The sequence below is a fragment of the Petromyzon marinus genome, chromosome 15 (genome assembly GCF_048934315.1).
Source record: "Petromyzon marinus isolate PM22_M1 ecotype Great Lakes invasive population chromosome 15, UKy_Petmar_22M1.pri1.0, whole genome shotgun sequence".
Classification (NCBI taxonomy): Eukaryota; Metazoa; Chordata; class Hyperoartia; order Petromyzontiformes; family Petromyzontidae; genus Petromyzon; species Petromyzon marinus.
This window is the reverse complement of record NC_133681.1, coordinates 5,206,589-5,234,571: the sequence shown is the minus strand read 5'-3', so window position 1 is coordinate 5,234,571 and position 27,983 is coordinate 5,206,589. Positions and strand designations below refer to the sequence as shown.

General features: G+C 43.8%; 1 protein-coding gene across 3 annotated transcripts; it reads right to left on the bottom strand.

Moving 5' to 3' along the window:
• Positions 1-25: 25 nt before the first annotated feature.
• Positions 26-27,213, bottom strand: LOC116942515 (uncharacterized). 3 transcript variants are annotated; one of them, XM_076067256.1, is made up of 20 exons: positions 27,059-27,206; positions 25,783-25,866; positions 23,960-24,059; positions 23,099-23,232; positions 21,757-21,843; positions 21,123-21,273; positions 19,852-20,013; positions 19,000-19,109; positions 13,197-13,293; positions 12,849-12,874; positions 12,573-12,664; positions 11,566-11,674; positions 9,957-10,127; positions 8,277-8,347; positions 6,447-6,614; positions 5,533-5,651; positions 4,488-4,692; positions 3,623-3,857; positions 3,180-3,292; positions 26-2,299 (listed from the first exon to the last, which is right to left on the bottom strand). In XM_076067256.1, the coding sequence occupies exons 2-20, from the start codon at positions 25,804-25,806 to the stop codon at positions 2,068-2,070; spliced, it is 2,406 nt and encodes an 801-aa protein (XP_075923371.1). In that variant the 5' UTR covers positions 25,807-25,866; positions 27,059-27,206; the 3' UTR covers positions 26-2,067. The 3 variants fall into 3 exon arrangements, with proteins under 3 accessions (XP_075923371.1, XP_032810404.2, XP_075923372.1); XM_032954513.2 differs by lacking the exon at positions 3,180-3,292 and having other exon boundaries at positions 27,059-27,213; XM_076067257.1 differs by lacking the exon at positions 6,447-6,614 and having other exon boundaries at positions 27,059-27,205.
• Positions 27,214-27,983: the final 770 nt, after the last annotated feature.

The following is a 27,983-nucleotide window of genomic DNA, read 5'->3' as shown; positions in this document are numbered from 1 at the left end:
CATTGAGCATTTCGAAGCAGCCCTGTACATTTTGAAAAGTTTTTTTAATAGAAATGTGACATTTTAAACATTTTAGTGTAAAAAGCTCAATCTTAAACAGCATTTGAAACAGATTGAACCTAAAATTTGTATGATCTTACCTTGGGTGAATTATCTGTGTTGAAGCGTTGCGACGATATTGTGCGATAAAGTCTGCACCGATTACAGCGAGCACGATGGGACTGAAGATGGTGGCGCATGCACGAGTTGTACAATTTGCCCCGCCTCCCCCAGAGCCAAGTTCAGCTGAGCCGAATCGAAAATGAAAATCGTCACTCGTGTTGGCCGTGAGCGGAAATCGAAGTCGGCTCGCTGGGCTCGTAGCGCAGCCACGTTAACCGCTACGCAGCCACGCACAATGTTGTCGACTTGGCTCAGCTGAACCGAATCGAAAACGATGTAGATGCGGGGACATTTTACGTTGTGTTCCTCAAAAAGCCGGCGATGTGAGTGCGAAACGACGTATATCAGGGACCACTAGGGAGATAAAGGCGACCGGGCGTGGTGCTGGCCACTTACCCCTTTGTGTGGCGTGCTGGCCTTCATAAGTGCTTGCTAACAGTACTTGCTCTGTTGAGGCTATATGGGGGATTTTTGTCTATTTGTATTTTATACACTTCAACCCATTAAGTTTCAAATATAACAATGCACTAATTAGATTCGTTTTATATGGTTTATTGTGCAAAGATTTGCACATGGAATTCAACAAAATGTTGAACTCATTAACATTAACTGTAAGCCATAAAACAACAATTAAAATAGACTTGTTCCCTTGCTAGCTTGTGCTGTAGGACTTTGCACGAATAAAAGTTGTAATTACTGCGAATTCTGCCAGCCACATGTTTGTGCTTTGTACATTTTAATTACCAGCGCAAAGCTTCACTAAGTGTTAATTCACAAGTGGGTGTTTTTTCTCGGTCGGCCAAACACAAGCGGACGACAATGTAATGTGTGACTGGGTCAAATTTACAGATACGACCCGACTAATCAACTTTAGCCAGAGCTAAAAACATGCAGAGCCTGGAAGGATTCCACAGCCAAAAATGTTGCCGTGTTCTGACCTTGCCTTACAAATCCGGTGTACCAGTATATGTTTTGCACTAGAAGAATAGCAATGATAAATCCTTTAGCCCGTGAGAGCCCATTAAGGTGGCATATTAACATGACCTATAAGAACTCTGGTGTATTTCTACTAACAGTGACCCAAACTCAGAATCAACTGTCATTTTGCTTATTGTGATGTGGGTTGTGAACTGCACACAAACTTTGGATTGGGTACATTTTAGATTTAGTCTCCAAGCAGTAAGTGTTCAATTTGCACACCCTTCATATTTTGTTGGGGCTTAATTACGAAGCTGAGGAATATAACCACGCTAAGCCAAGCTGCCCACAAGGCAATACTTGCATCATTGTCAAAGAATCTTAACTTGTGAGCACTGGGGTGACGCGTCCCACCATTCGCAGCCCTTAACCAATTATAGAAATGTGTCAAGTTCCTTTGGCGTAGGTGAGTTTCTCCACTGGCGTGCTGCTGTTAATTTCTCACAATTATGTGTCTATCCAACGTTACGAAGTGTAGCCGATTCTAATTTCTAAATTGTTAAATCGCTTAGGATGACAGAAATGATTATGGCTACGTGGAAGGTACCAGAGTTTGGGATAGGATTGGTGACTGGTTAGGGTAAGTGGTTGGGCTATAGTCTGGTTGGCTAATCGTTAAGGTTTGAGGTAGGGATAGGGTTTGATTGAACAGTATGTTTAGGGATAGGCTCTTTTTGGCTTATGTGGTTAGGGTTATATGTATGACGAGTTGGTAATTAGTTGTCGGGATAGTCTTATGGGTAAGGTTAATTCCTGGCTCAAGTGGGTAAGGTTAGGGGTAAGGCTTGGGTCCCGTAGGCTAGTGTGGTCAGGGTTATGTGCATGGATAACCTGCGGTTGGCTACCATGGTTAGAATAATTGCTTGAGCTCTTGTCCGATTAGCGTACTCCGCTCCTGAAGACCTTCCCCCTCCACTCACGTTACATTCACAATTGCGCTGCCGTTTCCCTTCCCAGCTGGCGACGGCGCCGTCCTCGGCTCGGCCTCTTGTCCACGAGCGCCTGCAGGCGGCCCCGCAGCTCCCGCGCCTCCTCCAGGGTGCCCCGAGCCGCCGCACGCCGCTCCAAGCACAGTGCCCGAGCCTCCTCCCGCAGGCGGCACAGCGTCGACGGCACCGACTCGATTCCCGGCAGCGCGTCCCGCCACACGGGGGGCGCCCTGGTGGAGGAATCCAATGAGCTATAAAGCTCGTTTTCACATGTCCAGGCGGGATGGGTCAGAGCATTACAACGGCACACAGTACAAAAACACTATACGAGTGCAAAGTATAGGAAAGGCAAACAAATTACTTACAAATATACAAATGAAAGTAAATTATGTTTTATCTTACCAGGTAGAGCCCACTGAGGGACTAACTTATTTTTCAGAAGCGAGCTGGCCACAAACGATAGCTAAACAAAGTGGCTTTATACGTGGACATTTATATCAGCGAAATCTAATCTCAATCCATGTTTCTAAATGTGGAGGGAAAAACCAGAGAACCCGGAGAAAAAAATCCACACGACTATGGGGAGAGAGACATGCAAACTCCAAATATACAGGCATCAGGGTCGGGATCGAATCCCCAACTTCTGCATACCAGGCAAGGAAGGTAACAACACACCTCCGTAGTGTGATGTTACTATGGTTATAGTTGAAGCATCAATGCGTTCATGGCAACATGCATACAATACAATTTGGGAGTTTATCAAGTTTTATAAATGTGGTAGTATTATTGTTCATGTTTGGGGAAGCATGCCCATGAGAGTTTGTGGAGTTCTTAGCGATTTCCAAAGAAGGTTGAAAGTGTTAAATGTATAAGTTTTGTCTTTCCATCTGCAGTTATAACTCTCGAAAAGATTATCCAATATGATTACAATTTTTGTTTCATGTGTTACTATTAGATTATAGTTTTGTGGTTACATATGGTTTTTAAATTGTTCCTTAAAATGATACACCTCACCATATGCTGATCTTAAGTACTCGGTGCTTTTAAGTAAGATCCGAGCTTCGATTGACAACAATTTTCCAATTTCTCTGTGAACTGTGCTGTAGATACCCTTGTGTGTCATGGGTGACGTCGGCAGAGGAAAGAGGTGTGCTGATCCCTTCATTCTCACTCTTAGTCAGACTTCTATTCATCAGGGACGATACCATCCCCTCCAGCGTAGCCTGGGTAAACATACAACGTAAATAACCTCTTTACAGAACAAGCATGCATGCAAGCATCCATCAACTCTTCCTGGTAACTGAAATTAATCAAATTGCCAATAAATTATGAAGATAAATTATTCCCTTGTTACTTGAAGGGATGTCAGAAGCAGTTCTATGAGCTCTCCTTCCGCTGGGAGTTCTCTAACCATAGGGTTACGCGTTGCTCAGCAACAGTTCCAAATGGATCCGTCGTGTGATTACGCAATACTAATTCGCAGCACAAATTGATAAAAATTATGGGAGGGAAAAAACGAACGTAAAACACAAATAACCACACCATGACCGCACCTCGATTTTGAGCGAGACTCTGCCATACTCCAACTGCGCCGCGTCTCTGCCACCACCACAGCCGTCACTGCCGGGCCCCTCGTCGCCCGCCCCGTAGGAGCACTCAAAACGTGCGCAGCGCTGGATGTAGTCGCGTGTCCCTTCGCGCCTGCTTCTGAAGAGTGGGTTCTTCTCCAGGGAGAGCAGCAGGATGACTCGCTGCATGTACTCATTGCCCACGGGGTTCAGTGACACGCTGTGGGGAGACACAAGTACTGGACACCTTCTTGGGCATGTTCCCTCCCTCGCCTACCATTCCGTCACCAGTCTTGTCAGTCGGCTGTCAGACCTAATCCCAATTACTGTTGTTAACAGTCAATGTTATTTGACCGCATCGTTTTTCGCGGTTGCCCTGTGCAGTTCTGATGTGATTTTTGGTTGTACCACATTTTGTCGGATTAATTTCTAACGTTTCGTTCTACTGGCTCGGAGGTTCTTTGGAAAGTCAACACAGGGTACAACCTGAATATGCAGGAGCGAGTCAATGTGACGTGTCTAATCTGCGTATGTTTACTCATCTACGTTTTTTCTCTGTCTCTCTGTGTAATTCCTGGCGGGCACCTCACATATGATACATCTGTCGTCGCAGATGTCATCATTAAACGTGCCTTACAAAGACTGAGAATAATGGATAAGTATCACGCTGCCATCAAGTGGTGTGGCGTGATTGACGCGGGCCCTAGTGTAAGGATTGAAATGGGGCCCCTTATTCATATTTGCCCATCCTCTTCGTAGCCCGTCGGTGACCGGGCCCCGCCAGACCAACTGTGCCACCTGCTCACTCGACGGTCGCCCCCTCCACAGTCGGTCGCCAGGCCTGACTCACCGCTTGTAGGCCTGATTGAGCATGGCGATTAGAATGGCGTTGTGGACGAAGATGTTGGTGATGCTCAGGAAGGAGGCGACCAGGATGTAGAGCATCGTGAAGTCGCGCTTGTGCATGGCCTCGTACTCGTCCATGTCCACGACGCTGATGCGGAACATGGTGAAGAGGGTCGCCGGAACAGTCTTGAACGACGCCACGTCTTTATCTGGCGAAATTAATCAAATAAAGCGGTTATGCCGACTAATCGCAATGGCGTTCTATTGTGATATAATGCAATTTGTTTGTTTTTTATTGTGTGTGTATACATTGTAAAGGAAAATAAGCAGTCCTTTATTGGCAGAGAAGAGCAATATTTTTGAGCCTGGACTGAAGATGGACAAAGTTCCATACTAAGGGGGCAGCAGAGGATAAGGGGTGACCTCTCCTCTGAGACGAGGCTAAACGGGGACTGACAGAAAGCCTTGGCTGTGGGTGAGTAGCCGGAGATGAAAGGGGAGAAGTAGGCAGGTGCGACTCCATGATGCATCTTGAAGGTAGGTGAGGGTAATCTTACTGTTGATGCGAGGGATATGCGAGATAGGGCGACATGCTTTTATGTATGTTGAGCTTCTTTTGCACTGTACGTAGCCAACCGCACGAATCGGAGGTGCGGAGGAAGGACAACTAAACACAAAAATCTATTCTAAAAGAATGAGTTTGTCAATGTAGATGATTTAAAAGTGCATAGCTCCAGTGGCTTCCTAATATCAGAAGCAAGAGTGTTTCACACGGCCGCAGAAGCGTATCTGAAGTGAGAAGTTTAACCAGAAAATCTGGATCATCTGAAATCTGGAGTGGGGGTTTGGCATAGAGTTTTAGAATTTAGAAATGTAAGTTATTTTGCCAATCGAGTCACTGTGAAGTAGGAAATGTAACTGCATATTTTTTGTGTAATAGGGGTGTAATTGTTTGCACGTGTTTGTAATCTTTTTTTGTTGCGCAAGGCTGTGTACTGGATGGACACGTAAAGTGTCACGTTTTGTAGTAGAAGCCGACGACGACTTACTGCCAAATATCAGCCAAAACGAGAAGAAAAACGCGAGGAAAAACTGTCCAAACAGGAAGAATGCCTTGAGGATGTAAACAGCCATTTTTCCCAGGATGATAATCAACGGGCCCACGATCCTGCACAGAACCACACATGTGACCGGAACAAATGTGTGAACAAAAGCTCGTCAAACAGATTTGATGACAGAATCATAAGGCAGCAGCAGCCACAATACAAACAGCTGCCAGTTAAGAAGGTTGTTGCTGTGCCGATTGATGGGTAACACTCGCCATGTCTCTGCACTTGCAGACATCACTGGATTATCTTTAGAGGTGACGAATAGAGTTTCAACCTCCGAGGTTTAAAAAAAACCAGGACATATCTTGGGAAGGAGAAAATTTCACAGTTCCGGAAGAGGGGAGGACTACATGTGGACGCCTTGTTTTGAGTGTGTTGCGTTGTTGCTCTTGAGACCAGGAGATCAATGATCGATGTTCGATCGCCACGTTGATGCAGTTTTGAGTGGCGTGTTATTATTGTTGTTACGCAACTGACAAGAGGTGGGCATCTTAATGTCCCAGGGAGACAGTACATATTTGCCAGGACAGCTACATCAAAAATAGGACAGGTGGCAACTCTAGTGGGACATTTATGACCCAGGCCACATGAGGACTACCTCTTTGCTGAATATGACCCACAAACTACATTTACACATCACTGCAATAATCTTCGCTGCACTAATCGGCCACCAGAGGGAAATATTTTCAAACTGGAAACTCCCTTTCTAAATTTCGAATATTCAGTTACTTGTTGCTGCAAGAGTTGCTTAATACTTGGTCAACACGCACACGCGTGGCCGGCCATGAATATTTAAACGTCCGATTCGGCCCTCGGTAAGGGAAAAAAATAAAGGTTCCCCGCTCGCGATTTACTTGAAAGGGCGTAGGTGCTTCATGTTGTGGAGCCACAGTGGAATTATGGTGATGGCAACCAAGTGGTCATATCTCTGGGCGACGTTCCAGCTCGGTTTCAGTATGAGGGCCACGTGGAGTCCCACCAGGGACAGCAGCAGCACTAACACCAGCCAGTGGAGGAAGCTCCTGCGGTAAGCGAGGGGGCGACACTCAACCGGTCGCAGCGCTGCCTCCCCTTGAGTTGAGAAAATGGTTCGGTGATACTGCGTTGGCAGTGGTACACAAGCAGCAAAAAAACTAATTGCGTTCGTCAATAACACTGTGGCCTTAATAAAAAAGAGATAATAGGTGACATTTCCGGCAATGGCCCTTCTTCACAGCACATAGAGAAGCCAGAGGTAGACTGATCACTCTACCTCTAGCCTTTCTCGTTCTTTGAGATGGTATGCTAGACGTTCGTGACCGCCTTTGGTATCATCCCGATGCGATAGACAAAAGAAGAGTAGTTTGATCTCCTTTTGTATGGCTTTTTGTAGAGCGACCAATACATATTCAGCGATTTATCCATCCAATTGCTTGAGTTTTAATGACGAAGATTAAAACAAACATTTCAAAACAAATAATGGTAGTATGATAAACATCTTTAATTGATTATAAAAAAATATTGGAATTCAGCTATCTGTCCAGAGATGCCCTATCAAGCAATCACAGAAAGGCACACGTCTGTGTATATACAGTCGCTGGTGCTTCTGCTGCTTTTGGTGCTCAAGTGAAAAAGCAGAATGACTGACAAACATATTCCAATACATCAATAAGAATTTATCATTATGAAAACAAACATTTAAAGTAGTACTATAGTTTAGTTAGTGTAGTTTCTTGGTCACGTCTACAATGGACAATTGTCCATTGGCAAACAACGTACATGATATACAGATGTATCACATGTAAAAAAGAAAAAAAGAAAAAAATAAAGTTACGTAGGTAGAAATATAATTAAAAAAATCACGTTTTAATCGCAACACAAGCAATCTACATCAGGTGGAACAACCACAGCAAGAAAAAATGCTGAAGTAGGCGAGAGAGATGTTATTAGGAAGAATGTTATTAACCAGGTAAAGCCTTAACTGGTTGTGGTTGTTTCCATCTTACCCGCCGGGTACTAGTCTATTTTTCCAAGTTACTTTCCCCCCGTGTCCCACACTCAGCTTCCCACTTGTAGCCCCGCCTACTTCCCCCCCCCCAGCCTCACTTCTTCTCTCCCTCGTGCTCACGCAGCTCTCCTTCCCCTGCTCCACCCCCCCCCCCCTCTCTCTCCCCCCTTTCTTACCTATATAACCTCTCGCCACGGCAGCTCTCTCGCCTACCTCAGCATTTTTTCTTGCTGTGGTTGTTCCATCTGATGAAGATTGCTTGTGTTGCGATCGAAACGCCGTGATTTGTTTTATTTTATTTATACCTACGTGACTTTACCAAAATAACCAAAGAGTATGGATTCTTGCAGTCACGAAAGCTTCAAATCAAGATAAAAAAATGACATTCTTTTTAAAAGTACATTTATTTTGGTTGAAAAATCTTTCGTTATGTCATTGAGGAAGCTCGTTCCAATCATTTGCCGTACGATACATACAACAGTATTTCCTGTATCACAATTTACACGTGTTTATATTTGCTATATATTTTGAGTAATAGTTGAGCGTATCTTATCAAAAGAGGCTACATTTTACGAAGCGAAAATATTTAATGAGAATCTTGCGTGTCTTGCTCATTCATGGATTGTTTTTGGTTCACCAGTTATGAGCAGAATGATAAACATTAATAATCTGCGTGATTGTAGTGCTCTATACGTACCAAAAACCTCCAAAATACTTAGCCTTCACTTTATTTATTTTCTTCAACTCTTGTTCCAAGTAAATGTTCTCCTGTAATATAATGGAAAACAATATCTATTGCTGACACTTATAACCAAAAAGAATAACATAATCTGACCGTCAGGTGTTTTTTTTTTTGGGTGTCACATTTATTTTAATAAGCTGAACATAATAATTTAATTACCTTTGGCAGTGAAATCTGATGACCATTATGCCCCGCTTAACTTCAAAATGCACACACTGCAAGTGGACCTCACATAGCCAGTGTTTAAACATTAAACGTTTCACATTTCTCTGCGTGATCCGGTTTCCTCCCAAAGGCAACCACACCCAGAGAACTGAGCAACCAGTCCATCTGGCTAAGCTACCTCAATAAGGTCTTGGAGGCTAAACGAGGATATTATGATAAAAATAAATAAGTAATTATTTGTATTGTTTAATCATGCAACCACGTGTGTATGTTTATGTATGTCTATGCACGTGGGGAGCGGTTGTGTTGCGGTTAGCGCATTGCGTTACGAACCTAGCGACCCAAGTTCGTTTCCTGCTAACAGTCGACTCAGCCTCAAATAAGTACCTTGAGGGGGGGTGGTCTGACTTGTGACGCCGTGTGACGAAGGGGGGAGGGGTGAAAAATAGTCCAAAATCGCGTGACATCATTTATGGACGGCCCCTTACATTGTAAGTTATTTATGTAGTTTATTGTAAAAATTCGGTCACAGTCCCTGTGATCACTGTTACGTTGCAATTATGGCTTTATTTTTTTGCTGATTTCGAAAACGTTTTTTGGTTTGGAAATGTTTGTTTTGTTGTAGTACGGAGTTAGACTGATGGCCTTAATCTAAGTTTTCTTGTGGTTGTTGTTGTTTGTCTTGCATCCCACTGCGATTTTTTGCACACAGCGTTGGTGGTGTACGGTGCTTTTTTCTGGAATATTTTGCTGTTTTTTTTTCATGGATTTTCTGTTTGCACAGTCACATTAAAATTATTTTCTTGTTTGTGTTTTTGTTTTTTTGTTTGTTGTGGTTGCACCCGATTCAAGAGCCGAATGGCTCACAGGGCTATACCAAAATAAATAAACTGAAAACCTGGTACGTGTGTAAATATTGCGCAACTAGGGAGACAAAAGTCGCCGAGCATGGTGCTGGCCACCCACCCACTTATGTGCCTTGTCAGCCTTCATAGGTGCTCACTAGCAGCACTTGCCACAACAGCTGTGCAGGCTATGCGGGATATTTAGTTTTTTTGTGTGTAGAATTGTGTAAGTGACCATATGCGCGTGTATACATGATGTTACCTGCCAGCTAATGTTTTGACACTTTACATGGCCTCAGAATGAACCTAACCTAGAACAAAAAACTCAACATATTCTGAAAAGGAAAACCAGATAAAATGTTAAATCGTGGATGTTTTGGGAATTAACACCTCATTTGCTGTGAAGGCTCACAGCCTGAAACATCCGCTAATATATTTTTCCTTTTAAGACCAGTGTTTTTGAAAAATGTGAGCTTTTTGTTATTTGTACTTGTGCACCGCTGTCAAAGCAGCATCACCAAATAATTAGTTTAACCTGGAACCCAGCACCCTGGCGACATCTCCACCACTCATTGGTGAACGGTGGCTATTGCTGTTGCTGCAGCTCACTCTTGTTTGTACGTGCCTGTGGCCAGCATGGGTGGCAGAAGCGGAGGTCCTGGCTCAGCTCACTGCGCCACCACTCGCGCCAGCATCGGAGGGCACGGGACGCAGAGCGGAACTCCCCGAGTTCGGCCACCACGTTTATCGCCAGCTGGCCCACGCACACAGTAGCCAGCACCGCACGCCACGCACTCTACACACACACACATACGCGTGCAAAGACAAAAATTACCCATAGGGCCTTAACGGGCTGTTTGGGCAAGTGGCGAAGGCACGGAAACGAGGGGGTGGGTGGCCAACACCATGCCCGGCCGCCTATGTCTCCCGAGTGGTGATGTTTACACACCACACCAGGCACTCATTTTGAGGCCTGAGTGAACCCAGGATTCGTTCAGATAATCGTCACTGGTATTGACCGTGAGTGGGAATAGAACCTGGGTTGCCAGGTTCGTAACGCAGTGGGAAAACCATTACACTATTGCTCCACCCATGCACTCTGCACACACGCAGCTACGTGCGTAGGCGAACACACTCGTACACGTGTGTGCTCACCCAAAACACACACACGTGCACAAATACAGACAAAGATCCCCCATACAGCCTTAACAGAACTGTTGGGGCATATATAAGGCCGGCACAGCGCTCGAGGAGGTAGGCGGCCAGTACCAAACCTGGCCGCTTTGTCTCCCCAGTGGCGATGTTTACACACCGCACCAGGTACTCATTTGAGGCCGAGTCGACCTAGTTGAGGTTCAGGATTGGTTCACATAATCGTCACTGGTGTTGACCTTGAGCGGGAATTAACTTGGGTCAATCGGTTCGTAGCGTAGTGATCATCAAAGTACAGTACAATAAGATTTTGCTGAACTGCCTTCTGCTGCCACAGAGCCTATAACAACCTATTGTGCATGATGGTCACCCATCAAAACTATCCAGGCTCAAGCTTACTTAGTTTCCGAGATCAGATCAGATTCGGCGATTCAGACAATCAGTCTGAACTTTACCTCATAAGCCAGTCATCTCAAGCCATGGCACCTGGGTATGTTCCGGCACCTGGGTATGTTCCGGCACCTGGGTATGTTCCGTCACCTGCCAGCAGGCCTTCGACACTTGAACCTTATGGCGGGTCCCCGGGGTCCCATAAGCCCCCCGGCTCTCGCATAAGCTGTGTTGCGACGTCATTTCATGTCTGTTGAAGGCGAACGATACGGCAATCTATTCCTCTCGACGAGCTCTACACAACGCGCTAATCAAAGTTTAAAAGTTTTGTTTCTTCTGCGCATTCGTCCTCGCTGCTGCGCTTGGACGACACGACAACAGAACGATCCGCGCCAGGTGGGTCGCGGTGTTTATGTGCGCGGTGGGACGGAGTCGGCAAAAAAATAATTAATTACAATTTTGACTTCTGTTTATTCGGGACCCCATAAGGTTCACTTCACGTGGCTTCAAAGTGCACTTAGCATGGCACAAGCGCCGTGCTGACGTCACCAGCATATTTTGGTCGATTTTGTTGTCCTTGCCCCGCACCTCCAGATTAGCACGGTTGGCTACGTACGGTGCAAAAGAAGTTCAACATACATACATACATACGAACGGCAATTGTCAATTCGACCAATTCAATGCATCATTGCCTGTGGGAAGGTGTACACATGGCGGTTCTCCCAGTCAACGCCCATCATGAGGATCGACCACGTGATGATGAAGAATAACTCCAGAAACAGTCGAACACAAGCGCCGGCCCTGTGAGTACACAGAGAGGAGGCGGAAGCCACAATCATTACGATCTTATTGTTAAGCTCGTCAGTGACGCTGGCGTGGTGTAAAGGTCAGCACATTGGATTTGCAATAGAGGTCGCTGGTTCGATCGCCCAGAGCAAAACAATGGGCACGTTTTTTTTTTAAATCCCGCCCACCCCCACCCCTCAATCTAACATTATCAATGGATACACGGCAGTTAATCGACTAGAATTTTGCATGTGGTAGGGTAAAGTGTGAGTACTCCTGCCTCATATGGCCAGCATCCAAATACCCTCTAGAGGACCTCTCTAACATTCCCTCTAGTGTGGCTTTTCCATCGACAGTGGTGTAAGCAATTGCAGGTTTGCACATTTATCTTTTATTAAATTGTTCAATAATTTTCCGTAGCTTATTTACATTGGATGTCACTTTCAGTGCTCTACTCATTTAAAAGTTATTAATTTCATTAAAGTTGTTATATCCATTTGTATCACTTTTCTTTAGGGATTTCAATCTTTTGCTGAGAATCAGTTTAACTTCTACCTCCCGAGCTAGATGGAGTGATGCATCGTTACACCCCGACCATTCAAATCAGTCACCTGCCATCTGTTTACCTACTTTGTAAGAACCCAGTGTGAGGCTGTCATGCAGATTACACCGCAGGCACTATATTAAGGAAACCACAACACAATTTAATCCTAAAATGTACTTGGCTGTCAAATTAGAATCTCCCAGTAAACTCGCAAAATACTGAAATGGACGCGAGTCACAAAAGTGGCCTGAAACCCGATCACCCACAACTGCTGTTCTGAGCCACTGGTCTTAGAAAATAGAGGTGGGATCATGTTCCTTTGGTGTCAGAGCGATTGTATGTTTGTGTATTTGCTGTGTGGATACTCACAGACCATATGCCTTCCATTTAATGTCGACGAGTTTTCTGACAGCGGGATGACTCGCAACATCAAATAATTTATGTATCACAATGAGTTCCAGCTGGTAAACAGCACATTTAGGAAAGGAAAACACATTTAAGTGTAATCGCGCCGGTGTAATGGAATAAATAAGAATATGGTTGAATGGTCTTTTCTCGATTCCATCTCAAAAAAGAATATAATCTCGTTATGCGTGAGTGAACAATGTACTGTTTTGTGATATGCCAATCTCGTTTAGTGCTCACCAGAGAATTCAAACTGCCAGGATTCCCTGAAATTGGAACAAAAATTATATCAATTTACATTTATGGTAAATTATATCTGCGGTCAGGAGGGACATCTTGTGGTGCAGGATATCTGGGCCAACACGTTTCTTCTTTTCCTCCACAAATTGGTCAGAATGGGTTATATTAACGTTTTAAATGTAAAACATTTGAGCTGACATTGACATGCGATATCCTGCTCGTGTAACATATGCAACTGGATGATTTCCCGTATATTTCACAAGCAGAAAACAATGCTTGTGAAAGCAAGAACGAAATTATGACTGCATTAGTATTTTTTTAACAAGCAACGTCTGCTAACGGACTTACCGTTACATTCAGTTTGGCTCTCCAACGCCTTCAAATAATAGTACTGCTTGTGAATGGAATGGTCCACAACGTGCAATTGATCCAATGCCACCAGTGCCTGGTGGAGAAGCGTACACAACCTTTACCACCAAAAGAAAAAGTTGAAGTGATTTCTTGCTTCAATAAGCATTCAGGCAGTCCTCATCTCTTATTTACAGCCCTGAGCCAGTGGTAAAAATTCCGCATATTCGATGGCATGGGCAAGTCTAAACGTAGGACAATCACTGTTGATATCTTCAGATAATGGTAGCTATTTTATCCATCCCCGAGGCTTGATGGGATGAGTCAACCCAGAACCAGGATTTGAAACGGCAACCTGCTGATCACTATTGCTGCACCACCAGGCCAGATAAAAAAAATACCAACAATAATGCACAAAAAATGTGGTTTCTATACAGCAAGAGGTTCTATTGTGATCAAAAGCTCAGTCTTCCCAGCATACATTGCATATCACATCAACCTTCTGCATGTATGTTAGAATCGGTTTATTAGAACCTTTACACACTCACCATACAATGATAATGTGGGGCCCAGTTTGACATCAAGACAATGTCTGAAATGGATAACTTAAGTAGAAATATCACTCTATGGAGACATTGGCACATTTAAAAAAAAAAAAAGATAAAATATTTGCCAGCAACACTAAAATCTGCCCTAAGATTACTGGCATACTCTTTGGAAAGGATAAAGAAGGGGGTTTGCACTTATTTGTAGTAAAGTAGCTTTTGACATCATGCTGACTACTTACAATAAGCATACATTTGCTGTTAAAAATTCGTAATTTTTCCATTAAAATTATTGTGCAGTGGAATTCAGTTTCTATTTACAAACTTGACAGTTGTGTGAATTCTGCATTCCTATGGCACATTTTATCCACATAACAACCGCTGCTGATTTCCTAAAAAAAATTCTACAGTACTCATCTTACGTATTCTGTTAAGATTGTTAAACTCATCCTTCTCATTGTGATGAGCTAACTACTGTACCACCTAGCCAGATATAAAAAATAAACATTATTTGGCAACGTGTTCTCCACATTAATTGCACCCTGAAAATATGTTGTATTTGGACTATATATTTTGATTATTTGGGGTGAAGTGGTAGCATAGTGGTTAGTGTACTTGTGCTACGAACACGGCGACCTAAGTTTGATTTACGGCGAACATCAGTGATGAATGATACATTTACTGGTCCTGGCATCCTCTCCTTCACAAACCTACACTGACCGGTGTGGTGAAATATGGTCAAACTACCCCCATGACTTACAGTGTGGGGAGGCTTTCATCCATAAAATGATTTATGATGGAGTATACAGTATTTATCTTCTTGGTTCTTTCGGTAAAGTCACGTAGAATGGAAATAAAATAATAAAAATAAAACATAAAATAAAATTCTCACGACGTTTCGGCCACAACACAAGTAGCCTTCTTCAGGTGAAGGAACAGAACTGTCGGGAAGACATCGCTCCAATGAACACTGCTAAGCTTGGCAGCGTCTTTTAAGCTGGGCGGGAGGAGCAGAGCGCCTTGACAAAGGATTTTACATATCAACAGAAGAATTTAGCATTGAAGTAGCTGTGTTAATGTGTTGGATTAGCAGGGTGTTAAAGTCGGAAATTAGCATGTAACTGGGAGATTAGCATGATGTTAGTGTGAGGGATTAGCATGTAACTGGTCACAGAAGTAGCTATGTTAAAGTCAGAGTTTACATATCAACAGAGGCATTTAGTATATTGACGCTAAAGAACTGCAACTACCCAACAATACAATACGCCGATGTAAAAGAACTAAGTATAAACTACATCAATATAATAAATGTACTCAATATATTCAATAAGTTGAGCTATTAACATAAAGTAACTGGGTATACACTACACTATATAATGAATACCATATAGTAAACTGATAAAAAACTAAAATATAAACTACATCAATGTTATCAATAAACTCAATATACTCTCCAATCAGCTGACCTACTAACAATAAGTCTTTATACGTTACAATTCTACGTCGAAAAAAGTGGCGGTTACTTTTTTTCTTTTCAACGTTAGCACCCCTACCTACCTCTCCTCTCTCAACTCCGATATCCCATTCATGTGCTCTCTTCTCAAACCTACCATGGCCTTCTGGCAATAACCAAATCAACCATCACTCAATGGAAGCTCACGTCTTCTCTGCTGGAGGTTCCTTTACTCTAACCCTTGCTCTGTTCAAGTTCAGCTTCAAGACGTTCCTCTTGTCTTCTGATTATCTCCCTTTGAAGTCGATTCATTCACACATCGACAATCATGCCATCTCAACTCTCTTTATGGGCTGTAGCATTAAAGCCCTACACTAAAGAATATTACAAAAAAATGCTCCTCTGTAAACTCACTCTCTGGATGCACGTTTCCTCTATTTGCATAGCAACTTGAGATGGCAACTCACCCTGAATACATTCGATCTCATCAGATCTCGGTAGTTAAGCAGAATTAAGTCTGGTTAGTATTTGGATGGAAGAATGCTTCGGAATGCAAAGATATTGTAGGTTTGGCCTGGCATTTAACAATGGGTTGTCAGTGCATAAAATTATTATTAAATCTATCTGTGCAAATCTAGAGTGTTGGCCCACACATGGAGGGTTTTCTCTATACTGTATTGTATTTGCACATGTGCAGTTGCGAGCTTTTACCAGCATGGGGCAAACAATGATCGCGTGACAGCCTCCACCACAGCCAACTCCTGTTCCGCAAACGTGGCCCAAGAACATGCACTAACTTACACTGCAGGGCTATGCATTTCATATATCTTTTAGCTTGTGCATTTTTTCCTAATTATATTGTAATTGTCAACCTCAACTCGGACTGAAATGTATTACTGCTTCAGCACTACCAGTATGTTGGAGAGATAATCACACGTGTAAAAATTAAGTTCAATATACCAGTGTGCTGAATACAAAACTGGCACATTTGTGCATGACTTCATTTATTTGGCTGTGTCGGTCGGAGCAAGGGTGTAGGACACACATTGGCAGTTTTCTCGTGTTATCCGAGCTAAAATTATTTTATCGATCACTAGTTTGTTACCCCGTCCTAGGGCGGAAACTGTAATATTAAAGATGTAAATTAACGTTTTATTGTGCGATTGTTAATTTGATTAGGAAATGCAGCACATAAAGACATCTTTCTTAACTTATTAAATGCAATTAAGGACCTTGGAAAATTTCTCGGTTTACGATATTTTGTGGAAATCTCTTATCACTGTTCAAAAGGTTTCCCTGCAGTTGGCTATTCTTGATGAACACTTTGATCCGCTGAGGAGATTTATATCTAGACAGAGCCACGTACAACTGGCCATAGGAAAATACGAGTTCATTGAGATAAATACCCAAATAAAATAAAAATCCAGGCACACATTAATAATGGGGGGGGGGGGGGGGGCATGTGGAGTGACGTCACGCACGGGACACAGCCTTTTTTGACTCGTTATATTCGTTGCTGCGTTGATTTCTGTATTAGCTTTACTTTCCATAAAGATCAAAATGAAAGCTAATTTGCGTAACAAATTTTCGTTTCTGCTCCATCTTCTTCATGCGGAGTGACGTCACCCGTTCATGGTCATTAATAACGGGGGGGGGGGTCCATGTGGATGCCCCCACCTGTTCATGATTATTAATGGAGGCTGGTCGACGTGGTGTGACGTCACGCACGTTACACACAGACATTCTTGGCTCATTATATTAGTAACTAGCCTATAACCCGTCCAAGGACGGGTGTATTGCAGTAAATCTGAAACATTCAAGCGAAAAGCAGACCGCGACGTGATATATTCATTGCATCCATTGGTGTGCAATTTGTAAGGTTTTGGTGACAGACTTATTTCATTTAAAGGTTATAATCCCTTGTTCATCATGACGTCCTTTTTACTTGTATGTCTCAATAGCGTTACGGAGATCGTGTGACGCGAGAGTTCTGTCTTTGTAGTGAGGGTTATAAGTTGACGATGAGGATGGAGGAGGTGCCTCCCCCCCCCAACCCATGTGGAGTGACGTTATCTGCTCATGATTATTAATGAGGGGGGGTGGCCCATGTGGAGTGACGTCACCCACTAATGATTATTAATGAGGGGAGGGGTGCGGCATGTGGAGTGCCGTCACGCGCGTTACACAGACATTCTTGGCTCATTATATTAGTAATAACGGTTACAAAATCTATTATCAATCATCAGTCGTGAAAGCCTTCGTGTCAAAATTGGAATAAACTGAAATTGTAAATGCCGAGTTAGTATAAAAATAACAGGTAAATTAAAAATATATAACAGGGGTGTGTGATTATTCATTCAGGTTCAAGGAATATCGTATTGTATTGGCAGACTGACCTGGCTTTGACACCCACATCAAATTACACGTGGGTGTCATAATATGCATGGCAGTGAATGTGCCATTTTAGACGTTAGATGCAGAACCTGGAGTGACCTCTCATCACACAGCGACATAGCGATTAATGGGATCATGGGAGGTTTAGAGCGAGAGGGTAGAACTCGTTATATCCAGAAAAACAATGCTTGTCACAACACATAACCAAGAACACATTTCTGCCTTTGACAGGTATAAAGTGAACCTTGGCCTGACATTCAATAGTTATTTAATCATTATTGTCTCTATTTTTCTCTGTCTGTTTTGCCTCTGCTCTTCCCCACCTGTTATTCTAACTGATTTGCAGTTTTCTTAACGCATTGATTTTAGTGTGGATTCAATTTAAAAGTCCACTTGAGATGACCAGATCAATTCTTCATTTGAGAAAATCGCACAGCAAGCGCTGAGAGTATTGTCTAAGACAAGGGTTCTCCACCAGGGATCTGTGGACTCCTAGGAGAAAGGGAGGTAGATTTAGGGGATATTTCAAAAGGCTGAGGGGTCAGTCCGTAGGAATCAATATTAGAGTGTGAATGGATAAGGGTTTTGAATTAGAAGTCGGCAAAAAAGAAAAGTCAATGGATCTTTTGGCAAACAGCAGGACAGCCGTGTGGTATATAATTTCCGAAAATATGACTAAACACACAGCACTGCAACAGGGGTGGTTACATAACCTCAACAGTGACAAATACACAACACCGCTTGGTCTATACGAGTGAACAAATTCGTCCTGCCGATGAAGCGGGTAAATGGCAGAGACGAAAGTAAAGGGCAGGGTAAAACATCAATAGGGCCTGCCCCTTCCACCCAGAGCCACCTGCTGTGTCTGCAGTCGAGTATGCGGATCTCAAATCAGTCTGTCCCGCTATCTACGGACGCACCGATGATTCCGCCATCTGCCGACAACTGTCATCCCTGTACCCGAGAGACCGCCGCAGCCGATGACGGTGAACAAATTCAAGGGAGCTGTGTCCTCGCAAGTGATGGTGACCCCTGGTCGAAGTCAACCAAGCAATTCATCTCTGCTGGCTTCACACCTTATACCCATTTCTCCTTATGACTTGTACAACCCAAATCCATGTATCGGAATGCATCCTATTTCATCAGATATCAGAATCTAAGCAGATTGCAGACTGGTGGTCAGTACTTGGAAGGAAGACTTCCCTGGAGATATTAGGTATTATAAGATTGTACTGCGAGGTGGTGAGAAGCTATCCATGCAGAGCTTTCACGAACTCAGGTTTCCTCCCACACGAAGCCAAACACTCGTTAATGAAAATGGTAAAATATCCCAATGCAACAAGATCCTTGTGAAAGAGTCTTGAGACTCAGGCTTTCCTGCGTAAATAAAGGACATTGTTATATTATTTACCACTGAAGGGAGTTTCTCTAGCAGCAAGGACAAACACATCTGTCCTGTGTTGTCCTGAGCCATTGTGTCTGCACCCAGTTGCAATAGCAGGCGTGCCGTATCTCTGCGAGCTGTGGATGACACATGCAGACGTGCAGCCATGCACATGAACAGACAAAGACAAAGACCACTGCAACGCTTTAACAGACTGTAAAGAAAAGTGCTGTTAGCGAGCAACTATGAAGGCCGGCACGTCACAAGAGTGGGTGGGTGTCCAGCACCATGCCCGGCCGCCTTTGTCTCCCTATTGGCAATGTTTACACACCACGCAAGATATGGTACTCGTTTGAGGATGAGTCGAACTAGGGGAGGCCTGTGAGTGGGAATTGAACTCGGGTCTCCGGGTTTGTAGAGCAGCGCACTAACCACTCCCCATGCAGGCAGACGCACAGGCAAGACATGCACGCAAACACACAGAAACGCATGCAGACAGCCAGACACACGCAGCATTTGGCAAGGGTGGAGGAAGAACATGAGGCATATAATAATGCATCAATTCACCAATGTAACTTGTTACTAAAAATATATATATATAATTTTTGACCAAATGAAACTGTCACAGAAGTGTCACATGTTCAATCGGATAGTTCCGAAAATTCATTTAGAAACCCTAACCCCAACCCGTGTTACAGAGATTCGGGTGTCATTTGAAGAACGACCCACGGAAGGAGACGTTACAGGAACCGCTTCTGAGATCCCTTCAAGTGACCCTATTCTTCATCATCACACGAGGGGGGGGGGCACCCTTCAAGGATAAATGTTGGTCACATGGCCGTCAAGACTGGCGAGAACGCCTCGGAGCCGCTGGCTGACCTTGCGCGGCAGCCAAGAAGAGCGGGGTGCGCCTCTTGAAGTCACGAGCGGCCAGGTCTGCTCCTCGGTGCTGCAGCGTGGCCAGCGTGTTGGTGCAGCCGTACCGCGCCGCGTAGTGCACTGCCGTCTGCTGCTCTCCCTTCGTCCGCACCTCTGTGTCCACTAACGCCCGTGAGTGAAGAGTGTGACCGCCCAGTAACGCACACGGTGGGACACGGGTATTGTAAGCAAAGTGGCCAGGTCATCTGCATCGCGCGCTTTCGGGTGTGCTTCTGCGGCCGTCTGGAACGCTCTACCTCCCGATATTAGGAAGCCACTGGAGCTATGCACTTTTAAATGTAGATTGAAAACGAATTACTTAAGAACTGCTTTTTGTGTTGTGTTGTCCTTCCCTCGCACCTCTAATTAGCGCATTTGGCTACGCACAGTGCGAAAGAAGTTCAATATACACGCATCACCATCATCATCCTCATCATTATCAGCAACATCAGCAGCAGCCATAATCTATCCACTGTTGAATGAAGACCCCCCTGAAGTCGTCACCAACCCTACAGTCCTGCGATGATTTAATCATCCAGTCTCTGTGGTGGATATCCTCTCAGATGTATTCCCTTCTTTGGCTGTCACTCGGTCATGATTCCCGACTACCACACATTATCCCTTCTCAGGACATGTCCATCTCGAGCCTGCTTTTATCAACAGTCAATATGATGTTTCTAACTTGAATGTTCTCCAATCCACGTGCTTCTCTTCATGTCTCTCAGTGCAATTCCAAGCATGCACCTCCCCATGCTTAGAAACACATTTCAGCTGTATTGCCATTTACTTTGTCAACAACTATTTACGAGCCACATGCCAATATCAGGTGATATACCCTGTGATTAAAAACTTTTTATTCTGTAAGCGCTCATTGTAAATACATTGCGGTGACAATTGCTTCGTGATAAATTGCTCTAAACTTGCCCGAGTGCAGGGAATGGGAACCTTTTTTTCCTTCAAAGGTGCTGAATGGGACTTTGATGGTGTTACCAGATTGATAGTGTTGCCAGGTTGTAAATATTCCCCTCAAGAAACTGATCAGTGTAGCTAAGATGCTTTCAGTGATGGATATCATGTGGGCCATTTAGAATGGGTAGGTCTCATGTGGCCACAGGCCATGTAAAATTGATCCACTGACCGTACGAAATGAAGTTGTGGGGCCGTGTGAAATGAAGTCAGGGACCGTAGGTTATTCCATTTTTGCCATCGTGCAGCGTGGCCATTGGACTCACCTCCACTGTCAATGAGAAGCTCGACCAAGCGTGGGCAGTCCACAATGGCAGCAATGTGTAGAGCCGTCCGACCAAAATTGTCTCCGAGGTTTACGTCTGCACCCTTTTCAATCAGAAACTTTGCCACGTCCAGCTGCTGCCTGCGTGCAACCTTTTTAGTTACAGGAACACGCTCGTATTAAGCAACATCATCATGTAATTTTATCCGGCAGATGTTTAAAACAGTGGCTGTGAACCTATGGGTTTGAGCAGTGGGGGGGTGGGGGGGGGATGCGCAGGCAGGGGCATGGAGGCCGTGCAGGAGAAATCTTGAATGTATGCGGGGAAGGTTAGTGACACGTTGCGGCGAGAAAACACACATAAACACAGCATAATACAAATGCCTTGCAACTAAAAGCATATGCACACACATGATACAAATGCCTAACGGTGCGTTGACTAGAGGCATGGATATGTGATCTCCCCGTGTAAAGTAACCTTAATCCCATTAGTTGTGTTTTTGGGGCTGGAGGGAGTGGAGGAAATGCTTGGACCAGTGGTCTTGAGTTGGGTGGTTGCCATGCCAACGAGGATGAGAACCGCTGGTTTAAAATGTAAACGAGACACAAACATCCGTTGAGCTGCAATTGGTTACCTTGTGCAATGGGCTTTGGCCATACTCGTCCGCACAGTTAATGTTGGCTTCTTGTTCCAGCAGAGCGTTCAGCAAGCCAAAGTTGCCCTGTGTAGAAATTATTGAACACACTGTGTCAGTACCAGCAGCGTTGTAGCTCCACACAATACAAATATTTGTCAGTGTTGCCATATTAAAACTAGTTTTTCAATATTTGTTACACCTAATTAGGGCAAGAGATATGTTTCAGCTTTGGCCAGGTCATCATAAGCATTAGGTACGTAATGGTGCATCGATTAAGGAATTAACCTACATTTATTAAACTCACGGCAACTGCATCAAATCAATGCATGGAATTTTTTTTTTACAATTTCTGAGAATTGCATGCAAATGGTACGCTATGGTAATATTTAGGCCAATGCAGCAAATAAAACTGCACAAGAGAGACTGAACAACAATAAAATAATATGAGATAGTAAAGACAAGACAACAAAGATTTTATTATTGAATCAAATTGCGATTCTGAATCGTGACAATTCACGGAATCGCTGGGTGGGAGTAAATTGTCACGTTACAAATAATCCACTCCAGTCTGAGATTTCACCACTTTTGCGATGGGATTAAGTAGGCCGAGAATCCATGGAAGGGAAAGAGTTGGGGCACAGTGTCGACAGTTACGTGTAAACTATGTATCATTAGTTTGTAAACAATACATTCTGCACAGCTGCAATGCAATTTTTATAAATTGGAACCGTCGCAAGGGTTTGACGCCGTTTTAATATCATCCATCTCACATCAACTGCTGATCTCATGGCTCCATCACCTCCCGCTGTTCCACGCTGTGTTGATCAATAAATGTTACTGCCAGTGTTATATTAATGGAAATAGATTTTTTGGCCATTTTCAGACGTCGATCAATAGCACTTCCGTATGTATTTTGCCCTTGGCATGTAGCTTGATGACAAAATTAATGTAGCGATGCCGACAGGGTAAAGCTGCTCAACATCCTGGTTGACAATACAGTCCTGATTTCAGAAAGGATACCCAGAAGCTTTTGTGAAAATCGGGATTTTATCCTTGGTTTAAACGTTTTGTCTTCACGTATGATTGATACGTGCAAAGGGCAGTGCTATCTGAGCAGCGGTCGTGGTTGGCAGAGGAGTGGGTTTGGCCTATGAGAAGCACGGTAGGTTGGGCCAACATCAGAAAGAGCTCAGTCTCTCACCGTCTGAGAGTGGTTAGCAGGCTGATGGAGGAAGGAGTTGCCAGCTCACTATGTGTCCCGGTTGAGCCTCCCAAAAATGTGGGTAGTTTTATGAAAATGCAACACTTGCAAGCTCCCTCCAATGTCGCCAATACCAACCTCGGAAATCCTCTGTCTTCGTCTGGACTGACAGTCAAAGAGTCGCAGGAAAGTTGCATTCACATCAGCGTCGTTCTCTGTTGTCTCCAAGTAGCTCAGTCCATCATACGGTTCATCGAAAGCATTGTAGAAAGCTGTTTTAAAGCATTTTAAAATAAATAAATAAAATGTTCAGCAACGTTGCACATGCCGTCAACATTGTTGGGCTTATCATACTGCTACTGATTTAATGAAGATGTTTGTTTGCCAATACTGCTTATAATTTGAGAACCGAAATTAGTACAAGGCTGAGCAGTACAACAAATATCCATACAAAAAGGTGAGCTCGATTTTTTGAGAAGGCAACTGTATACATGACTGTATACATGAGAAGAAATAATACAATCCAGCAGGTAAAACAAAACCAAAATGAATTGATTCCTGAACTGTGGCGATTAATCAAATTCTTGAGAAGGGAAAATTGTTACATGCCAGGTGGTGAACACACACAGCAGTCGTCCTGTAAATGAAGACAGATCCACACAACGAGGTCCTCGAGATCTTCAGATCGCCTTCCTCTAAGTACTCCGAGGTAAAGGCTCATTTCCTGGGGTGATCGGGCTTTTGCCAGTTCAGCTCCCACGCTTTGGAACAACGCTTTGCCTTTGCTAATAAGACAATCATAATTGTTCGCTAAATTTAAATCTGTCTTGAAAACTCACCACTTTAAACTGCCCTTTATCAATCGCATAGTTCTGGTCATTCGCCCTGGAGGTTATGTTTATTTCTTGGCTTTTCATACACAATGGCGCATTGGGACCTACGGATGAAATGCACCACTTCACAAATGTACATCAGTTGTATTACTTTGATTACACTTACAGGCAATGGACGAGCTAGAGGAAGCAGCGCTGGTCCTCCGAGTCTCTCCGCTCAACAGCTTCTTCCGGATCTGATCAGATTCTCTTGCAACATTTCCCTCCTGACAAATAAGCAGAGCCCTCTGTGTGCGTGTGTATCCATGCCCCCCCAGCAAAACGGACTAGAACCAGCGATTGCCGTGAAACAGCTATGTCACCATTTGAAAATATATATTTTCGTCTTGTTTACATAATTCTATTCCAATTGTGCTCTCAGCATCCTGCCATGAGACAGTGTCCATTCGGTTTAATGCTTCTAATGGATTCTTACTTTTTAAACATCTTTAAAAAAAATCTAAACACTTTATCAGAGTTCCAAAATTCAGAACTCTGACGAGGTATATTTATAAAGGAACAACTAATCATATATATTATCATGAGTGCGCGTGCATAACAGCCCATGAAAGCGGATTTCACAGAACTACTTCTGAGATATTCTTAGCTCTTGTGGTAAAGTCACGTTGAAGGGAAACAATAAAATAATAAAATATATAACATGTTTTATATATATATTATTGTTTCCCTTCAACGTGACTTTACCGAAAGAGCTAAGAATATGAATTACTGCAGTCACAAAAGCTTTAAATCAAAATTTGCTTCCGAGATCTCTTCAAGGGACATGTTTATTGTCACGAGTGCGGCACAACCCCACACGCCTTGCTTCAGTGATAGGTTTATCACATGGCAGTAAATCCTGGAATTTAGCTTGACCTAGAAGTTAGCCATATTTGTTTTATTTCATCGTAATTTTTTGTGCGGTAGTGGCTAAGCTAGTGCCAATCAACTCGCCGCACCCGAGTCCCCAGTTTAATTATGGGTTGCCAAAATCCAGATTCAAACCAGGGACCAAAGTGGTGCCAGCTCAGCATTCTGACCCTCGAATCACTTGATAATTTCATCCGCTTTGAAAGAAAGGTCACATTTCTATCTAATTACTCAAACGTCATTCACTACAACGGGGCTAACTCTGACCCCTGGACACACGTTAGGCAGCGTGTACACGCTGTCCTGGCTGAGTTACCTACCAGCTCAGTCCTCTAAGCCTTTGGGCAGTGCCCTGCTGTGGCTGCCAGGTATTCAGAGTCCTGGCAGAGTGTGCGTAGGGGAATTCGTCGTGCCTTTGGCTTACGCTTAAACGGTGAGTGGTAAAGGGGAGTTCCTGAAGCTAGGTTGGCATGGACCCCCGAAAAAAAAAAACTGTGGCCAAGAGCATGGAAAGTTCCATCAGTTTGTCAGTTAAAGAAGTACAGTATACGTTACCTCTTCCAAGATGTCTAGCCAGGGTGGAAGAGTAGGCAAAATGCCCTATAGACAGGCTCTCTAGAGATCCCTTGAGTGGAGAGTCTACGGCCAGCAGTGCCATGAGCAAGCCATTGTAGGACTACACCTTTACTTTTTTAACAGTATAAGTCAAATTAAAAATTACCTTTCGATGTAATTGATCAATAAAATTTTGGCATAGATGCATTTCGTACTCAAGCATTTGAATGCCAGTGTGGTAAAACATGGTTAACCAAAGCACCATGACCGCCAGAGCATGAGATGGCCTTCATCCATAAGTAGCTGTCCAAAAGACTCTACATTACTACGATCGTAATAATTGTGTTTAATTTGAATACGTTGAGTAGATTCACATCCTTATTCGTAAGCCGAGGTGTGTATTGGTGATGGATTATAAAATGAAACATTTGCCAGCAAAGTGAATCATAACCACATCTTTATCTCTGGATTGCTTTGGGCCATTTACTCGAGTGGGCAGGCATGAGGAATGCTTTATTAATTTACCTGCATCTCAGTTGGCTCTGACATTGTAATTTCCTCGTGCACTCTCACTCTCTCTCCACGATTGTCCGATTTCAATTGCCGAACCTAGAGGTTAATATAAGTACAGCGGCATACGTTACATGACGTGAGGACAAGCCGTCTTATGGACATGGTGAAGTTGACACTCAACTGTTGTTCACCTGACAATCATCGCTCAACATTCACCACTCACCAGACTCACCACTCACCTAACACAAGTCAAACACGCAACATATACTTAGGCGCTAACACTCACCACTCACATTATGCGGTACATAATTTGTAAATTAAAAACACGTAGCTGAGGCAATACAAATGCTAATTTTACAAAAAGGTAACGTCGTTGCCATGGTGACGTCTCGAGGCAATTACCTTAACTGCCGAGCCAGGAACGAGTTAACTCAACACCAATTAATTAAACGCTTACTTTATGTCATTGGCAACATCAATTAGCAGAGACAACTCCATCATTAAAATAACGAGCAATAATAATGCAAAACGCTTCCCCGTGGCAGCGATTACACTGTAGGTATTCAATGGGTTCGGTTTTTTTGGCACAGGCGTTAGGATGCATGTCATCGTTAGTTAAAACATATATCTATTGATTAGTCGCTATAGTTACGCTTCTACTTTGACACGAGGTTCATCAACCTGTACTGACCAGCTTGGTGAAGTATGGTCAAACAACCCCTACGACGAACGACACCGCATGGGCGACGCGCCTCATCCAGCAGTGTATTTGACAAAAAGAGTGCTTGTCAGTGGTTGTAAAGTTGTGTAATTGTTTCCCTGATGCAGCCACGCTCGTGGCCGTTTCAATCACAGCTCAATTAAACGATTGTATATACTCTGTAATCATCATCGCACGTTATTCACGATACCCGGCAGAATTTAGCTATCGTGTTCCAACCGTGATCGGAGCTCAAATCAAATGACACATTTGAGGGGGAAAATAGCTAAACTACATTTTAAATAAGGCAACTTTAACATTAATGACGGCAGCAGTTACCACACTAAACCGTTACGACGTTTTTAATTTAAAAGTCAAGATTCGCGCCTTCACGTGAGGGGGGCCGCCTGTTCAACCTGGTTGAATAAAGCGGGGGGGGGGGGGGAAACGTCAGTAATCAGCGGCAAATAATTAACTATAAATTATCCGTTGCTTGGTTAAAGAACATTAAACAAAATAAAATGTCAATTTACTTAAATTGAATAATAATAACGACGGTATTGTGTTACTAAGTTCGCTATCGCTTACAGCCGTCGCCCGTTGCCCTCGATCGCGCGGGCCAAGATGCGCACGTGACCCAATACATTTGCATAACGTGAAATCCCACGTGTTTCTTGCACCTCATTTACATATAATTTGCATACGGGGTTAGAGGGCGTCCTCGTTTAACGCGGCAGATGCGTTCCTGAGTAGTGTGCCGTTGAGCGAACGCGTTAAGCGAAAACAATCCCCCCCCCCCCCCATAATTAATGCAGCGATTCAGCTTGTCGAGACACGATGTACCTGTGCCGTGCTGGTTCACCGCGGATCTCCCTTGCAAACTAACTGCAGGGTAACTGCCTAAAGTTTTACTTTTTCCGTGTAGCAAATTAAACGCTGATTGATATAATTGGTTACACGTCTTGGCGGTTTGCTGTGGCGTGTGAACAGCGAATACAAAGACGGTCGCGCGTGGTGTGTTAGCCACACCAATCACCTACCCATTGAAGAGCCACCTTAATAGGTGCTCGCTAACACATACACTCAGTAGCGGAGCTAGCATCGGTGCAGGGGGTGGCTTGTGCCCCCCTCCCTCTGGTGGCTAAAGCTACGAGTTGGGGTGCCCCTTTACAACCACCACGAGATGTTTTCAACAACAGTGTAAAAGGAACAGAAAGATATGTAACGATGTGATTAAGCAAGAGGAGCAGAAATATATAAGATAGCCTAGGTGCCACCGTGCGAGACAGGAAGGTCCGGATATGTGATAGCAAGTGCATTCTTGCCAGTCCGACGTTTGGAAGGGTTCACCATGCAGAAGTAGCGGTTGCTTGAGTGGTCAGTGGGTTCCTGCCCAAATTCTTGAGATAGCGAACTTCATGGCTCTCTTTTCCCCTCTGATATCATCCTACAAAAATACATTTATTTCAACCCATGACTAACGTGTAAGAGATTCTCGCAACATTTTTCACGT

Bases quoted from the DNA above. Each gene is read 5' to 3' on its own strand.
- LOC116942515 (XM_076067256.1), bottom strand. From the start codon at position 25,806: ATGTCAGAGCCAACTGAGATGCAG. The intron at 21,844-23,098 runs GTTGGTATTGGC...ATTTCTACACAG, and splicing joins GAAGACAGAGGATTTCCGAG to GGCAACTTTGGCTTGCTGAA. The intron at 8,348-9,956 runs GCACGTACAAAC...ATTATATTACAG, and splicing joins GCCACCCATGCTGGCCACAG to GAGAACATTTACTTGGAACA.